Consider the following 20,005-nt stretch of genomic DNA (forward strand, 5'->3'; position numbering starts at 1 on the left):
GGTTTTGCTTGCGGTATTTTAAAACTTTTTTTATAAAACTGACTTTTGGCTTCAACAGACACCACTGCCCCCCAAATGTCCGTTATATCGAGGTTTTACTGTTATTACAAATTACAAATTACGAATTTAAATATAATATTGTAATTTTATTTAAAACCCTTATCCGCACCTAATGGTGCATAGGGCACTGCATCAAATTGACGCAGTGTTATCTTGATCATTACTTACATGAAGGCAAGGTGATCACTCTTGCGCTTCAGGAACCAGTCCAGGGTAATATTAAATAAATGTTACAGTGTTAAATCACTAATATTTATTTTCACCTCCCCCCCTCGGAATCGAACCCGGGACCTCTAGCACGGTAGCTAAACACGCTGACCATTACACCACGGAGGCGGACAATAATATTGTAATACATGTAGTAAATGTATCTTTGAAATAAATATGTATCTATGTATTTATGAAATAAATAAATAAATTGGAATGAAGAAAAAAAAAACAAAACGAAACAAACAAAAAAAAATAATTTCATTAATTGATTCGGCAGTCACTTTGTGGTAAAATCTATCCATTTCTAATTAATGTTTTACTTAATGTTTTACTCTGATAAGAAATAAAAATAAAAAATAAAAATTAAATTAATAAATAAAAATATGAAACAGCTACTACCCCCTCTTCAACCTTCAAAGTCCCAAGGACCCAACTCTAAAATTTAGAATTAGCTTCACGTACGGTGTTTGAAAGTGATGCGGAATGCATTGAAACACGTGTCACAGTAGATTTTAAGAAATAGTGGTATTTACTAAGTAAAACATTAATTAAACAAAAATAAACTTACTGAGTTGCGTAGCTTCTTCAGCGGCTGGCATGGTGAGGCGTTCTTCGGAATTGTTATTGTTATTTGTGATGCTGTTATTGAGACTGTACACAGAAATACCTGAAATTTCATAATTTCAATATTAATTAATAAAGTAATACCTCCGCAGAAATAATTATAATATAAAAGGATTCCATACGGAAGTTGACGTGATATTTGTTTATTTAAAACAAATTAGAACACGCCGGTTGATTTCGTATTGACGTTCGTGCCATAAATGTGAAAGAGCGGTGTAATATTAACCAAATAGTAGTCCTCGTCATCCCAAAATTCATACGTGAATAGAGATAATACAGAAAAATTACAGCCGCCATATGCATTTCGGCTCCGTCTGTACCAAGTATTATAATTTCATGGTACATGCATTCATGGTGCATGTATACATTTCGCTCACTCCTTTCAAGAACGTCATAAATCAAAAATCGTCAATTTTTAGTTGTACATGTTTTCGGAATGCCCAGAAAATGTACTATATCCCAGCAAAAGAGGCATATTTTTTACTTAATATTTACCCGCTACAGGGCAGAAAATATTATTTTTGCATTTTACAGAAAAGGTATTGTTTAATTATTTTTTTAAATATACTTGATATTTTTCAAATGGAGAACAAACCTTCAGGTTTTACCTAAAACGATCTGTTGCACAGTAAAAAGTTCAATAAGTGGCTTGATATTTATTTTTAATATATTGTGTTATATTTTTAAACTTTAAAAACGTTCTCCTGAAAAATCAAGTTTTTTGATTTATGACGTTCTTGAAAGGATTTAGCGATATATATATATATAAAAAAAAATATATATATATATATACATATATATATATATATATATATATATATATATATATATATATATATATATATATATATATATATATATATATATATATATATATACACAGACACACACACACACACACACACTCAAGTCTCAAAAATATGACTAGTTCTCAATCATTAGTAGAATGATGATTGTTACACGTGTATAAAGTGATCACTTAACCAACCTATGACAGATTAGAGGCTTACCATTGGTCATCTTGACCTTGGGGATCCCGTCCATCTTGTTGGATGGAGCCGGAGGAGGGGATGCTGGAGTGTGCGGAGCCTGCTGCAGCCTGGAGCCCAGGGCCAGCTCGTAGAGGCTGCCGGCGATCATCAGCCCGAGCACGATCGCTGAGACGCCTCTGAGGAAACGAAAAACAGTGGTCAATTTAACCCTTCACTGCATGACTTTTTTTGCATGACTGCATTGACAGTTCGTCTTCGAGAGACAAGTGAAGTTATTATTTTGGCGTTCATAGCGCGTCTTTTGGCGAAATTGTGAACTATATACGTGAGTTATGGATGTATCTAATCAGTGACAACAGAGAATGGTTGCTTATATGGTATGTAACAAATTTGATACACTATGCAGTGAAGGGTTAAGGGTCAACATTCAATACTGTGGATTCGAACTAATGGGGGTGTGTTACATTCAGCATTCTACCTATAATTGACAACCATGTCGGTCACTCCTTTCAAGAACGTCATAAATCATAAATCGACAATTTTCAGTTGTGCATGTTTTCGGAATGCCCCGAAAATGTATTATATCCCGGCGAAAGCGGCATATTTTTAACTTAATATTTACCCGCTATAGGGGAGAAAGTGTTGTTTTAAGATATTAAATATTTGTCAAATGGAGAAAAAACCTTCAGGTTTTACCTAAAAATATGTGTTGCACAGTAAAAAGTTCAATAAGTGGCTTGATATTTTTTTTAATACATTGTGTTATATTTTTAAACTTTAAAAACGTTCTCCTGAAAAATCAAGTTTTTGATTTATGACGTTCTTGAAAGGAATGAGCGATGTGTAGAACCAGCGGTGGGCTGCAGGAGCCTCGGAGGGGCTCGGACGAGCCCCTTGTTAAATTAAGAGAAATAATTTTTCCCCGATTAAATCAGTAATCTACCATAAAAAATATGTCAAATCTATATTTTGTCGTTTGAAGTGCATATTAAGTTTTTTATTATTATTTTGATAGTTATTTTGGATAGTTAAACAAATGATACAAAGGTGCAATTCTAGTGAATTCAAGCATTATGTTTCGAATTTGATTAATATATATAGTCCCAAGAATTTTAATGGTGTGGTTGTCAATCATAACTAGAATTGTTGAATGTTACACGTATGTAAAGTGATTACTTAATCCAGCCTATGACTGTCGTAAGCCCCCAACTACCATCTATTTTTATACATACTCCCATATCAATGTGATTCAAACGCGAATGTCGAAAAGTAGAGCTAAAATCGTATAACGTGAATTGAGAGAATGTGTTTTTTGTTGATACTAATAATATGTACATAATATAATATGTAACATCGCTGTAACACATACCCAACGGTTATTTCATGTTATGAAATATCAGTCGTGCCAAAACAATAACCTACATTTTTAATCTTTAAGTATCGCGGTTTTAAAATTCAAAGAGAATAAAAAAAAACTTTATAAAATAAAAGTAAAACTTACTTAAGTTTTTACCGCTTTTATTTTTAGTTATTGATTTGGCGTTTAATTTGTAGAACTCCATTTTAATTTATGTATTAATTTCAAATCAAACACAGTTTGTTTTAGTGTACTAAGTTTTTTTTTATTCTTGGTACTTTTTTCCCAACCAGTTTCGACAAGAACCTTGCTGTCTTCAGGGATACCTCCATATCCATACAAGGTGCTTGTCGAAACCGGTTGGAAAAAAGTACACTCATTAAAAGTTGTTAAAATCAAAGTTTGAGTTTTATATGTGAATTTTTATAAAATTTGCCATAAGGTATAAGAAAAAAAAAACATTAAAGAAATGGATAAAAAATTGTTTGGAACCGTGGAACCTCTCATAACGAGTAATTCGATAACGAGGAAAAAAATGTGAAATAGTTGCTCCCTTAACGAGCGACATTTCGCAAAGAGCAAGTCCCCTTTTCACAACATTCACTTGTGAGTCAGGACTTCTGTGCAAGTCAAAAAAAAAAGTTTCGCTTAACGAGTAAGATTCTAGAACGAATTATGCTCGTTAGTTATGTAGAATAGTGTGGTTGTCAATGTAAAGCAACTACGAAAACAATGGTATGCGTATGCGAGGAGAATGGAACCATCCAGACTCCCCCACATTGCACTGCACGGCCAACCCCAAGGTATTTATTTGTTAATTTTTCAAAACAGATTACATACATAAGTCATATATATATATATATATATATATATATATATATATATATATATATATATATATATATATATATAAAAATATATATATATATAAATATATATATATATATATATATATATATATATATATATATATATATATATATATATATATATATATATATATATATATATAAATATTTATTTATATATATATATATATATATATATATATATATATATATATATATATATATATATATATATATATATATATATATATATATATATAATATTCCCGATGAGTAATTTCTATTTCTCATTTTGGGATTATCGCTTACTCCTTTCAAGAACGTCATAAATATAAAATCATCAATTTTTAGTTGTGCATGTTTTCGGAATGCCCAGAAAATGTAATATATCCCAGCAAAAGCGGCATATTTTAAATTTAATATTTACCCCCTACAGGGCAGAAAGTGTTGTTTTTGCATTTTGAAGAAAAGGTATTGTTTAATTATTTTTTTAAATATACTAAATGTTTTTCAAATGGAGAAAAAAACTTCAGGTTTTACATAAAAAGATCTGTTGCACAGTAAAAAGTTCAATAAGTGGCTTGATATTTATTTTTAATACATTATATTATATTTTTAAACATTAAAAAGGTTCTCCTGAAAAATCATTTTTTTTTTTTATTTTAATAAAGTTATAAAAAAGATTTTTAAAATAACCAAAAAATACAAGGCAAAATATAAAAACAATAAACAGGTATAATAAATAGGCATAAGAAGGATATTTAAAAGAAATAAATGAGAAAAACCTTAGGTAAGAAGCATATTTAAAATAAACAAATGAGAAAATATAAAAACACATAAGGTAAAAACAAAATAAGAAAATATGACTAAACACTACATATATCGTAGTCGTACAGGAGAAAGTGACCAACTAACAAACAGTAAAATGTTCAGGAGGGCCATTTAAGTCACTTTTGCTTGGCAACAAAATAAACATCAATGCAGTTAGTCATTTTTAACAAGTCAATATATTATACTTCCAAGTTTAAAATCCTGTGGGATTTTTTTTAGGGCAATATTAAGCTAGTAAGATATCAAATAGTCAATGATCAGGTTTTTGTAAAAAATGCACTTGGTCACTTTCTCCTGTATGACTACGATATATCTTTCAATAAAGTATTTTTTCAGATCATTTGTTTTGCATCCCCAAATGGTAATCCATCTCTTTGGTAGACCACCAAAGAGATAGATTGTAAAATTGTAAAAATACCTCTTAAGAACAGGCCACAAGGCCCACACCACAAGAAAAGAGGAATACAAAATGTATATTTTAAATGTTATTTTTATAAATGGTATCTTTTATTTACGCGTATTATGTATAAAGCTTTTCGGTAAGTAATTGCCACTCTTTTATCTTGAAATTTATACACCGGTCATGTACCTTGTGTAATATATCGCTCACTCCTTTCAAGAACGTCATAAATCAAAAATCGTCAATTTTCAGTTGTGCATGTTTTCAGAATGCCCAGAAAATGAACTATATCCCAGCAAAAGAGGCATATTTTTAACTTAATATTTACCCGCTACAGGGCAGAAAATGTTGTTTTTGCATTTTGAAGAAAATGTAATGTTTAATTATTTTTATAAATAAATTAAATATTTTTCAAATGTAGAAAAAACCTTCAGGTTTTAGCTAAAAAGATTTGTTGCACAGTAAAAAGTTCAATAAGTGGCTTGATATTTATTTTTAATACATTGTGTTATATTTTTAAACTTTAAAATCGTTCTCCTGAGAAATCAAGTATTTTGATTTATGACGTTCTTGAAAGGAGCGAGCGATATGTGAATTGATAGCAACTGATTTTCTCATGGAATGGATATCAAGGAACTCCTTATGTAAATTTACACTATTCTAATAAAAGTCGACAGAACAGGTTCTATTGGAGGTGTTAAATAAATTCCGCTACAAAAGCTACACTAATGAACTGTTGAACTCTCAGATATTCTCAACATAAATGAAGAAGTTGAGAAACCTGTAATATCGATATGTCATCCATAGGGTGACTATGGATAGTCTAGAGTCTAATGGAAAAAATAATAATAAATCGTTCTTCAAAAAGGATATTAAAAAAATATTTAAGAAGTGTTTGAATGAACGTGTCAACCGAGTTGATGTTAATAAAAAAAAAATTATATTATTTTTTGACATCTCATCAAAGATGAAGAAGAATTAATAATTAATTTACATTATATATATATATATATATATATATATATATATATATATATATATATATATATATATATATATATATATATATATATATATATATATATATATATATATATATATATATATATATATATATATATATATATATATATATATATATATATATATATATATATATATATATATATATATATATATATATATATATATATATATCGCTCACTCCTTTCAAGAACGTCATAAATCAAAAAACTTGATTTTTCAGGAGAACGTTTTTAAAGTTTTAAAATATAACACAATGTATTAAAAATAGATATCAAGCCACTAATTTAACTTTTTACTGTGCAACAGATTTTTTAAGGTAAAACCTAAAGGTTTTTTCTCCATTTGAAAAAAATTTAGAATATTTAAAAAAAAAATTAAACAATGCCTTTTCTTCAAAATGCAAAAACAACACTTTCTGCCCTGTAGCGGGTAAATATTAAGTTAAAAATATGCCTCTTTTGCTGGGATATAGTACATTTTCTGGGCATTCCGAAAACATGCACAACTGAAAACTTACGATTTTTGATTTATGACGTTCTTGAAAGGAGTGAGCGATATATGTACATGTATATTTACATCTTCTAACAGTAAACAAAACATTTATTTTTAATATTGTTTTTTGTCATCCCATCAAAGATGAAGAAGAATATGGAAGTCTGGGCATTTACGGGGCTGACGACCGTCATAGGCTGGTTTAAGTGATCACTTTACACACGTGTAACATTCACCAATTCTACCCACTATTGACAACCACACTACTCAAATTCTTGGAAGTTCTATGTATATGAACCAATTTAGAAACCTTGTTCTTGAATCACTTGAACTTCACTAGGGACATCTATTGGTGAGATGTAAAGAAGCTTTTTATTAAGCAGAAACTTTTATATTAGTATGTGAGGTCCGAGTTTATAATCACACACATAAGAAACGCCAGAAAATACCATTTTCATTTTTATTATTAAGGCTTATAATTTGACCAGACAATTTATTTACAACGTTTTGAGTGTGTCCAAATACTTGTTCAGAATATCTGGATTATCTCCAATTACAGGAGTTATTTTCATATTATTATTATTTTTAATATAAGAGTTTCTGCTTAGTAAAAAGCTTCTTTACATCTCACCAATAGATGTCTCTAGTGAAGTTCTAGTGATTCAAGAACAAGGTTTCTAAATTGGTTCATATATATAGAACTTCCAAGAATTTCAATAGTGTGGTTGTCAATAATGGGTAGAATTGGTGAATGTTACACGTGTGTAAAGTGATCACGTAAACCAGCCTATGACGGTCGTCAGCCCCGTAAATGCCCAGACTTCCATATTCTTCTTCAACTTTGATGAGATGTCAAAAAATAATAAGAGAGTTGTTTTTAAAAATACATTATTATTTAATTAAATAATTACGCCAGTATCTGGAAGGTCCTGTCGGTGAGCATGTTGAAGTGCTGGTGGTGGGGGGCGCGCACGGCCAGCACGGCGGGCGCGCCGGGAGCACGTGCGGCCTCCAGCGCGGCCTGCACGTCCTGCGCGCTGCACGCGGCCGGCAGGCACAGCCCCAGCTGCACTATTCTGGGCTGCGAACACACATGGCAATTAACACGAGGTAATTTTTTTAAATAAACCATATCCGCGGAGCATATGGAGTCCACAAACTGTCTCCAGGCTTTTCTGTCGGCTGCCAGCTCCCTTGCATCCTCCCAAGTCAGATCCGCGTCCCGAAGTTCTGACGAGAACTGCCGACGAATTGTCAGCAGTGGTCATCCTGGGCGGCGAACCTGATGCCTTGTAAAAGAGGCAAGCTTGATGGCGGCTCTCGGGAGGCATGCGGAGTACATGGCCAAGCCAACTGAATCGCCTTTTCTTGACGACAGTTGTGACCAAGATTTGCTAATATTCGATTTGTAAATAGTGGTTTCGAAATAATACGATGCAAAAATAAGAAGAAAAAAGAACATATCGCTCACTCCTTTCAAGAACGTCATAAATCAAACAACTTGATTTTTCAGTAGAACGTTTTTAAAGTTTAGCAATATAATACAATGTATTAAAAATGAATATCAAGCCACTTATTGAACTTTTTACTGTGCAACAGATCTTTTTAGGTAAAACCTGAATGTTTTTTCTCCATTTAAAAAATATTTAGTATATTTCAAAAAATACTTAAACAATACCTTTTCTTCAAAATGCAAAAACAACACTTTCTGCCCTGTAGCGGGTAAATATTAAGTTTAAAATATGCCGCTTTTGCTAGGATATAGTACATTTTCTGAGCATTCCGAAAACATGCACAACTGAAAATTGACGATTTTTTATTTATGACGTTCTTGAAAGGAGTGAGCGATATATGAACAGTATTAAGGGTGTATTCTCAAATATAGAATTTCGGTACACGACCGGCTGCGCGAGAAGCCACACGTGTTTTTAGGAAAATAGGTTTACTGGAATTTGGCGAATAAATACTTTCCTCCTTTCCTTTCAATAACTCTTTTCTTTTCATTTCTTAAAAATGTTTTAAAAGTAAATATAATATCAAGCCACTTATTGAACTTTTTACTGTGCAACAGATCTTTTTAAGTAAAACCTGAATGTTTTTTATCCATTTGAAAATATTAAGTGTATTTAAAGAAAAAATTAAAAACAATTCCTTTTTTTTCCAAAAAACAAAAACAATACTATCTGCCCTGTAGTGGGTAAATATAAAGTTAAAAACATGCCTCTTTTGCTGGGATATAGTACATTTTCTGGGCAATCCGAAAAAATGCACAGCTGAAAATTGAAGATTTTTTATATATGACGTTCTTGAAAGGAGTGAGCGATATGTGAATACGAGTACTCCCTATTGTTGAACTTACCCCTCCAAGTGCAGAAGACTCGTTGAGCTGTAATTTAGCCATGTAGAAGCCCGGCAGGAAGGGTGGTCTGCTGTTGGAAGGTTTAACCACCGCGTGGTTCTGTCCATCGGCCTGGCTGAAACCGCCGTTCCTCTGTGCCACAGTGCTGGATTCTGAAACACATTCAACAATTAGGACTTGTGATTGAAAAAAAATAGTAAATTAGTAGTGTCTTGCGTTATTCCTTCTTGCTAAACTTTATTTTTGGTACAAATTGTACGTCAATAGCTTTTTGATAGTCTTTTCTTCTTGGTACAAATTGTACGTTAGTGCAAAGACATTAACATTAAGAAAAGTATAGCAAAAGTGCTAGACATTTCTTCTAGGTACAAATTGTACGTTAATGTCTTTGCTAGAGTTTTCTTCTTGGTATAAATTGTACGTTAGTGCAAAGACATTAACACTAAGAAAAGTATAGCAAAAGTGCTAGACATTTCTTCTAGGTACAAATTGTACGTTAATGCCCTTTGATAGATCTTTTTCAAGTACAAATTGTACGTTAATGCTTTTTAATAGACCTTTTTTTTTTTAACAAATCGTACGTAAATATGGTTTCTTCTAGGTATTAATTGTACATTAGTACCTTACATCAATGCCATTTGGTAGACTTTTCTTCTTAGTACAAATTGTACAACGTTAGCAACTGTTAGTACCTTACGTTAATTAATGGCTTTTGGTAAGACATGATGAAATTTAAATTAAAAGATATTGCTTTTTAGCAACAAGCCCGCCAATGTACTTTTTTCTTTTCTGTACATAAAGTTTAAATAAATAAATGAAACACTTGTTTTTTAACACTTGAGTCATATATATTTTTATTTTAACGACTAGTTTCGGAAGCAAGAGATGCTTCCATCTCCGGGTCTAAATATAAACTAATTTTATTTGGGAATCGAATCTGGGATCTCTAGCATGGTAGCCAAACGCGCTGACTACTACGCTACGAAGGCGGACAACAAATAGTGTATAATAGGCAGTTTCTATCCCAGCTCTCACCCACGTGTGCACCTCGTATGTACCATATTAATATTCTCCTCACGACCTTGGCACAGAACAAGGTATCAACAAACATAATAATAGCTACCTATGTAGGTACTGAACTTGTGGTTTTCCTATTAGATTACATTTTAAGCACCAATTATTACAATTTAAAAATCTTAGACATTTTTGTAAGTAAATCGTATCTTTGTTTATATTTTTGTAACTTTCATATTTGTGTTTCAGTCTTGTTATCCTTTAGTCCCAAAATGAGAAATGGAAATTACTCATCGGAAATATTATAAATATACATGATTTATGTATGAAATATGTTTTGAATTTTTTTTATTTTATTAATTTTTAATTTAAGTTTTACTTAGTAAATATTTACAAATAAGTACTTACGTATATGTATATGTACATACGTGGTATTTAACAAGTAAAACTTAAATTAAAAATGGATAGATTTGACCAAAAATGACAGCCGAATTAATAGATGAAATTCAGATTTATTAACTTTACTCATTTATTTCCACCTCTTTGTAGATATATATATATATATATATATATATATATATATATATATATATATATATATGTATATATATATATATATATATATATATATATATATATATATTATATATATATATATATATATATATATATATATATATATATATATATATATATATATATATATATATTATGTAATAAAACACAAACTTTGTTATAATATTAACGAAATTTAATTTTAATACTATTATCCCAACTGATTGCGACAAATAATCTTCTAATAACTAATAATATAATCTTCTACAGGGATTAGATATTTTTCTGGAACAGATAGCTCTTTGAATTTTTTTAGATAGTAGATAGTACCCACTATCCAACCCTGAAGAAGACAAGGTATTTATAGAAATCGGCTGGAATAACAGTGCCTAAAAATAATATATATATATATATATATATATATATATATATATATATATATATATATATATATATATATATATAATATATATATATATATATATATATATATATATATATATATATATATATAAATATGCATATATATATATATATATATATATATATATATATATATATATATATATATATATATATATATATATATATATATATATATATTATATAATATATATATATATATATATATATATATATATTTATATGTGCATATATATATATATATATAAATATATATAAATATATATATATATATATATATATATATATATATATATATATATATATATATATATATATATATATATATATATATATATATATATATATATATATATATATATATATATATATATATATATATATATATATATATATATATATATATATATATATATATATATAAATTGAAAAGTTGCTCTCTTAACTAGCGACATTTCGCATGAGTTACAAAGAAAAGGCAAGTCCCCTTTTCACGACTTTCGCTTGTGAGCAGGAACTTCCGCGCCAGTCAAAACAAAAAAATGTTTCGTTTAACGAGTAAGACTCTGGAACAAATTGTGCTCATTATCAGAGATTCCACTGTATTGTATATTGTACAACAGTGTTATTGGCGAATAGCTACATGCACGAAAAAATTCAATAACTACCACAAAATTCCGAAATACTCCATCCCATCACTAAGCATAGGTCTCGAAAAATAATTACTTCGTCTTAATTGTGTGCAACGATATTTTATAATTTCTCATTGCAAAATTAAAATTTTGTTCCACTTTCGCGATATTAATCTGCTTCCTGCATTGTTCGGACACTGTGCGAGTACGTGTATGCCTTCATATTTCTCTGTTACACAATTTTTAATTGATATTACCGGCTATTGTTATGAGTTTATGTACATTTTCGTCATGGTGTTGTAGTAAATTAACTTAAATGTCTGTCGCCGCTGTGCAATGGTTAGATCGTTTGGCTACCGTGATGGAAGTCGTGGATTCTATTCCTGGGGTGCTAAAATAAAAATATGTGATTTTTCTATGTAATATTTAGGTATTAAGGTTTTTTGTAAGCTGCATAACCGGAAACACGTTAAGAGACCGAATAGGGAACACGGAAATTGGGAGGATATAGTCAGATGAGGAAGACACCGAAGACGATTCTAGAATGCCCATGTCTAGCAGAGAAACTTTCAAATCACCCCGAACTGGTATCTGAAGCGCAGGACAGATCATCTTGCCTTCATTAAATAACGATCAAGATAACACTGTGTGGACGAGACGCAGTGAATTTTAAATATATATATTTATATATATATATATATATATATATATATATATATATATAATAAATCTGCATCGCTGCATGGCCATGAAATTCTTGAAATATCATGGATTTTTAAAACAGCTGAAGATTTCCCGAACTCCTATAATAATTTGAAGAGTCGATATTACTTCCTACATAATTTTGACTGTACAAATACATAATATGCCCACTCATTACTTTGAAATTTATATCTGTACCTTTTTACTAAAAATGTAAAAAAAAAAACAACTAACCATCGTGCCACACTACTCCTCCTCTTCCACATTTAAGCATTTATTAAAAAGGAATGTAATGCTGAACAAGGGATAATTTAAATGATTTAAAAATGTTTCTTAGGGTGGTATGGACAAAAAGTATATTTGGCAAATTTAAACGGAGGGAAACAGAACGAGGACAGCCGAAAGAGACTTGACACGATCAGATCAATCAGAAAATAAAATCTTGTGGTGTCAAAAGTCTACCTAATCTGAGGGCAGGTGTGACTGGCGTTCCATTCTCTCTGCCTATCCCTGCAGCGAAGTAGCGGTGCGATGTAGTAGGAAGGGGATCAGAACTGTCGAGGAGGTGTTTGGAGCTGCCCAAGACAAGGATAATCGCTCTCAAGTGATAGTCGACACGCACAGAAGGAATATTTATAAGGTAGCTGCTACCAGGAGCCCATAAGAGATAAGAGCTTGGGACATAAGGTAGTGATGTATGGACATAAAGGAATCTAGGAGTGTGTGTCAGTACAGAGGAGTAAGGCGTTCTATTTTCTCTTCCTACCCCAGCAGCGAAGCATCGTGATGTAGTAGGAAGGGGACCAGAACCATAGAGGAGGTGTTTAAACATTAGGGGGTCGTGATATGATACGTACAGAAGGAATATTTAGAACGTCGAGACATTACTATTTATCATTAGAATCCTTACTGTCCATCAAACTTCTTCCCTTTGTTTTTCCCTCTACTTCCTTCCCCAAACTCCCTTTTTCCTTTGCCTTCATTAGTATCATCAATTTGTAATTTATGTTTTTTTTTAAATATTCAAGTACTATCTACCCTCTGATTGCAAACAGCTATGGTATCAAACGTTTTGATCAATATCACTAGTCTGTTTTTGGTTGGTTGGAAGATCTTGCTTTTTAGCAATAAGCCCGCCAATGTACTTATTTCTTTTCTGTACATGAAGTTTAAATAAATAAATAAAATATTTAGAAGGTAGCTAGCTACCAGGAGCCCATAAGAGATAAGAGGTTGCAACATAGTGATGATACTAGTATATTCCATACATAATAATGGCGTCTGATGAGTGTTTTATGTGCGTACGGACAGGTGCCCTGTACTAGAGAAAGTAATGGGTGACCATAAAGAAGCAATGATTAATATCTTCTGACACTTTATACGTTTTATGGACGCTAACGCATATGTTATGAAACGTCACATGTCATATCATAATTATATATTGCTTCACACACCTCATATCGTATTCGTTAAGTCAACTTGTGGTCCCGTGGTTGGTGTCGCGGGCTTTGAATCAAAAGTCTCTAGCTTCAAATCCACCCTACCACAATTTCATAACTATGTCTAATAACGAGCCGCTTAGGCGCACAGAAAAATTATTATATTAAGGTACAGAAATATTAATCTTTTTATTTATAATAATATAAAAAAGTTACAAGGATTTAGACAAACACAAAACGTTGTGATCAAATTAAGTATAAGCCAACAAAATGGATAAATACATACATAGTACCCTTGTAATATGTACATTACAATCGGATTATGAAACGTCATATAAATATTGATAAATATGTATTTTAATATGGGCTGTAAATGGATTTAGTACAAAATCGAATATCTATCTACATACAAATACCATTGACTTAAAATATTCGCAATTAGAATTTTAATTATTTTATATTTTTTTATTAATTCTATACTGCCCTACGGATGATATATGTATATATATATATATATATATATATATATATATATATATATATATATATATATATATATATATATATATATATATATATATATATATATATATATATATATATATATATATATATATATATATATATATATATATATATATATATATATATATATTTATATATATATGTATATATATATATATATATATATATATATATATATATATATATATATATATATATATATATATATATATATATATATATAATATATATATATATATACATATATACGCAGTGTTATCTCGATCGTTTACACATGAAGGAAAGGTGATCAGCCCTCCGCTTCAGGTACCAGTCCAGGGTAATATTGAATAAATATGACAGTGAAAAAATCACTTATATTTATTTGACCCCCGCTTGGAATCCAACCCGGGACCTCCAGAACGGTAGCTGAGCGTGCTGACCATTACACTACGGAGACGGACAAATATATATAAATGTACATATATATATACGGAGATGCATGAACGTGGATTGATTGTTTTTAAAGACAGAGTGATGTGGCGTTTTCTCTGCCAACCCTGCGAAGAAGCAGTGTGAAATGAAGTGGGTTGTTGGTAAAAAAAAATATAGTGTTTACATCATAATAAAATAATTTGACATCATAATCAAATATATATATGACTTTTTTATAAAGTTTTACTTGGTAAATACCATTATTTCCTAAAATCTATTGTGATACTTGTCATAATGCATTTTGCATTAGTTTCAAATAATGTATCGAAAATGTGTTACAATAGATTTCATGAAATAGTGGTATTTACTAAGTAAAACTTAAATAAAAAAGTCAAATTAATAATGGATAGATTTCACCACAAAGTGGCTGTCGAATTTATGAGATATATAAGATGTTTCGGAGACAATGACCAGTTTTTGTCGACTCTATCTGAAAAATACTAAATAATGCGATTTTCCCAAATGATTGAGAACCACTGGTTTAAAACGTAGATGTATTCCCGCTTACGTCAGGATAATAAGCGGTGACCAGTTTCGTTGCTGAAATCTAATTGCGTAGAAATAATTAGTTTTACGTACTGTGTGTAATTTAAGTAAATTAATCGGATTAAAATGCTTGGAGATTGGATCAATATTTCATTTCCCCATATAATATAAGTCACATTTTGCTCTGTTCAGAAGCATTTAATAAAGCAATAAAGTAGCAATTGGAATTTATAACCCATATCTGATAAATTACGAATATTACTTCGAGGAATTTCATTTTGCAAGGAGTTTCATTATTATATGCACACATGTACAAATTTCCTACTAACTAACTAACTAGCACGCTGCTTCCCCGCAGGGGTAGGCAGAGAGAATAGAACGCCACACCTATATGTCTTTGAATAGAATCTTTCCCTCTTACATATTCATGCATCTCCTCATACATACCCGCCAATTGTTTCGAATTCAGACCTGACTAAGCCCAAGTATTAAATACTTGATCCCTAGTTTTATCTATTTCTTTCTTATTTATTTAACTATGCTGAGCCACAGCAACGTATGACCGAGTATTGTAATAAACAATGATTATAAATTATATTTATTAATTATTTTTTTGAGTTTGTCCAAATGTGATTCAACAACAAGGTTTCTAAATGGGTTCATATATATAGAACTTCCAAGAATTTGAGTAGTGTGGTTGTTGTAAATAATGGGTAGAATTGGTGAATGTTAAACGTGTGTAATATGATCACTCAAACCAGCCTATGACGGTCGTCAGCCCCGTAAACGCCCAGACTTCCATATTCTTATTTATTGATTTTGCTTTTAATTTGTAGAACTCCATTTTAATTTATGTTTTAATTTTAACGAATGTCATTCGTTTGAAATTGCCATAACAAGGCGAAACAATTGTCACAATATTAATTTTTTATGTGTTTTTGTTAATAAAATACAACTTAGTAGACTCAAAAAATCTGTGTTTGATGTAAAATTAATACATAAATTGCATATTCTTCTTCATCTTTGATGAGATGTCAAAACATTATATTTAAAATATATATTTTGTTTACTGTAAGAAGATGTAAATATATATATGATGTAAATTAAGTGTAAATAATAGTTTATATTAAATATAATATAAGCTAACTAATGAAATACGGAATAAAATAAATAAATAAATGCGAAGATTGAGGGTCGCAGAGGGGTTAGAAGAAGGCAGCTTCCCTGGCTTCGGAAAATTCCAGAATGGACCGGGATGTGAGGTGTGCAGGAGCTGTTTCCTGCTGCCCAGGGCAGACGAGATTTCTCTCAAGAGATCGTCAACGTCGGGGGAACACGTGTAGAAGAATAGTGTGGGTGTTTCAAGTCACACTTCCGTGATATAAGATATATCGAGATTTTTCGTGGGTTTTAAAAAAATTAAATAATCACTCATGCATATTATAATCATTAAAATTAAAATCAATTAATTTCGAGTGATTTTGAAAGAGCTTAACCATATCGGGGAACATATCCTCACTATAAGTGATGTGTGCATATTTGTCATAGAGTACTTCAAATTCAATTTTACAGAGACATATCGCTCAGTCCTTTCAACAACGTCATATATAAAAAAACTTGATTTTTCAGTGGATCGTTTTTAATGTTTAAAAATATTCTAACCCTTATCCGCAACCAATGGTGCATAGGGCACTGCATCGTAGCGACGCAGTGTTATCTTGATCGTTAATTGCATGAAGGTAAGGTGATCAGCCCTGCACTTCTTGTACTGGTCCAGGGTAATATTAAATAAAATATAAGAGTGAAAATCGGTCATATTTATTTTGACCCCCCTGGGAATCGAACTCGGGACCTCCAGCACGGTAGCCAAACGCGCTGACCACTGCTCTACGGAGGTGGACGCACATAAAATTTTATTATATTTAAAAATATAATAAAATGTATTTAAAATAAATATCAAGCCACTTATTGAACTTTTTAATGTGCGACAGATCTTTTTAGGTAAAACCTGAATGTTTTTTCTCCATTTGAAAAATATTTAGCATATAAAAAAATTAAACAATACATTTGTTCAAAATGCATAAATAACACTTTTTGCCCTGTAGCGGGTAAATATTGAGTTAAAAATATGCCGCTTTTACTGGGATATAGTACATTTTCTGGGCATTTCGAAAACACGCACAACTGAAAATTGACGATTTTTGATGTATGACGTTGTTGAAAGGAGTCAGCGATATGTGTATTTAAAATTCTCCATATTATTTCGTACAAGAAGTTTTAATAAACATACAATAAAACTATGACAGTCAATAAGTGGCTTGATATTTATTTTAAATACATTTTATTATATTCTTAAACTTTAAAAATGATCTCCTGAAAAATCAAGTTTTTTGATATATGACGTTGTTGAAAGGAGTGAGCAATATATTGACACATTCCAGGAATAAAAACGAATTTGCAAAAATTCTATAACACCGTATTAAAATTTTCAATGCCAACTGTATATTTTTATATTATTCACAAAAGTCAACCATTACATTGCATCTTTCATCCATTGTTCAAGGATTCATCCGTTCACTTGACACTCTTGATGACTTCATATGATGGAGGATGATCGCAAAAAACATATTAAGAGTATGCATGATCGTACATTTTTACACAAAGATTCGCTAAAAAATTAAGTACGTCCATAACCTATTTTGGATTATTTACTTCATTTTTTAATTGAAAAAGGCACTCATAAATTAAAAAAGGCACTTATATAATGTCAATAGGCACTCAAAACGTCAATAACGATGTTTTATATACAGTGCTTCCCGTCAGGTACGCGTTTTGAGGCGACCCATTCACTGTCAGTTTTTAGTCGCACATCAAAATGGAGGTAATCAGTCTCTGTCTCTCTATTATAAGCAGACGAATAATATATAATAAATAGGCACTCATAAAATGTCAATAGGCACTTATATCATGATGGTTTATTCTCATTGGTCCTACATATCAACGAATGTTTTTATTAATTCATATGAGGCAGGATCCGCTTTGTCACTATCCAAATACCAAAAGGTATCGTCTGTAGTGGTTCCCGTCAGTCATGCTTTTTGAGGCGACCCATTCACTGTCGGTTTTTAGTCGCACATCAAAATGGAGGTAATCAGTCTGTCTCTCTATTATAAGCAGACGAATAATATATAATAAATAGGCACTCATAAAATGTCAATAGGCACTTATATCATGATGGTTTATTCTCATTGGTCCTACATATCAACGAATGTTTTTATTAATTCATATGAGGCAGGATCCGCTTTGTCACTATCCAAATACCAAAAGGTATCGTCTGTAGTGGTTCCCGTCAGTCATGCTTTTTGAGGCGACCCATTCACTGTCGGTTTTTAGTCGCACATCAAAATGGAGGTAATCAGTCTGTCTCTCTATTATAAGCAGACGAATAATATATAATAAATAGGCACTCATAAAATGTCAATAGGCACTTATATCATGATGGTTTATTCTCATTGGTCCTACAGATCAACGAATGTTTTTATTAATTCATATGAGGCAGGATCCGTTTTGTCACTATCTTTTGGTATCGTCTGTAGTGGTTCCCGTCAGTCATGCTTTTTGAAGCGATCCGTTTACTGTCGGTTTTTGGTCGCACATCAAAATGGCTGAAATCAGCTTGTCTCTGCGATATATGGTCCCGTCGCTTATTTACGTTATTTTTGTTAACAATTTATCAAGATGAAGTGATTTTTCTGTAATGTACCCAGGACCGTCGAGGCGCTGTTTAGAGCTGTCTAAGACAAGGACGATAACTCTCAACTGATCTAAAATGACCACTGACCATTCTTTGTAAACGTCTTTTCACTGTTCCGTGTCTGACTGCTGTGCTGGTCGGGATTGTGGGCGTCTGTGTGCCGGCCAACGTCGAGTCGGAATCGGATCTAGCTGACTGATTGAACTAAACACTAATCCCTTTCACTGCCTACACTGGGGTACTTCTAGAAAATTTGGTGATGGACTTACAATCTTGTATTTATTTAGATTGGCAGTGACAGGTATATTGAAAGCTTTTAAATGTAAATTCACAGTAAAATCGGAATACAATTTTATATTGTTTCACATAATTCAATAAATTTCACAGTATTCAATAAATTTTGCAACTTAGTTCAACAAAAAAAAATTGCTTAGCAAGAGCAGATCTGTCAGGAAGCCTAGATGCTTCTGTATCAGATCTGGGCATGCGGTGGGACAGCTTTCAATATGACCTAAAATGACACAAACAAAGAAGAGGAATAATCTCAAGCATTGCTTACCGTATTCGGGGTCATCGACAGCTTCTGCAATGTGTTGACAGAGATCAAAGGACCCAGCCCAGTAAGCATTGCCCCAGAAGTATCCGGTAGTGTAGCGACCGCTGGCATCGTCCACTGTAAAGATAATGAGACCATTAGGAATATCTACTTATATTTCAAGAGTATGAAGGTTTCATAGCTAAAAACGTGCTTCTTCTTCTTCAATCCTTCTGTTTTCAACTGCTAGATAAAGGCCACTGAAAA

The 20,005-nt window shown here is 31.3% G+C and overlaps 1 protein-coding gene across 1 annotated transcript in view; it reads right to left on the bottom strand.

The window, feature by feature from the left end:
• LOC148302326 (uncharacterized) overlaps positions 1 to 20,005 on the bottom strand; it is a 90,833-nt gene that overhangs the window by 15,484 nt on the left and 55,344 nt on the right. The window contains exons 3-7 of the mRNA XM_088271754.1: positions 19,763 to 19,876; positions 9,200 to 9,351; positions 7,752 to 7,921; positions 1,905 to 2,062; positions 839 to 937 (exon numbers count right to left, since the gene is read on the bottom strand). Coding sequence (XP_088127880.1) covers positions 839 to 937; positions 1,905 to 2,062; positions 7,752 to 7,921; positions 9,200 to 9,351; positions 19,763 to 19,876 — 693 coding nt within the window. The remainder of the gene's footprint in view (positions 1 to 838; positions 938 to 1,904; positions 2,063 to 7,751; positions 7,922 to 9,199; positions 9,352 to 19,762; positions 19,877 to 20,005) is intronic.

Source organism: Brachycentrus maculatus, unplaced genomic scaffold (genome assembly GCF_059751285.1).
Source record: "Brachycentrus maculatus isolate JH-2025_06_01 unplaced genomic scaffold, ASM5975128v1 h1tg000459l, whole genome shotgun sequence".
Taxonomy (NCBI): Eukaryota; Metazoa; Arthropoda; class Insecta; order Trichoptera; family Brachycentridae; genus Brachycentrus; species Brachycentrus maculatus.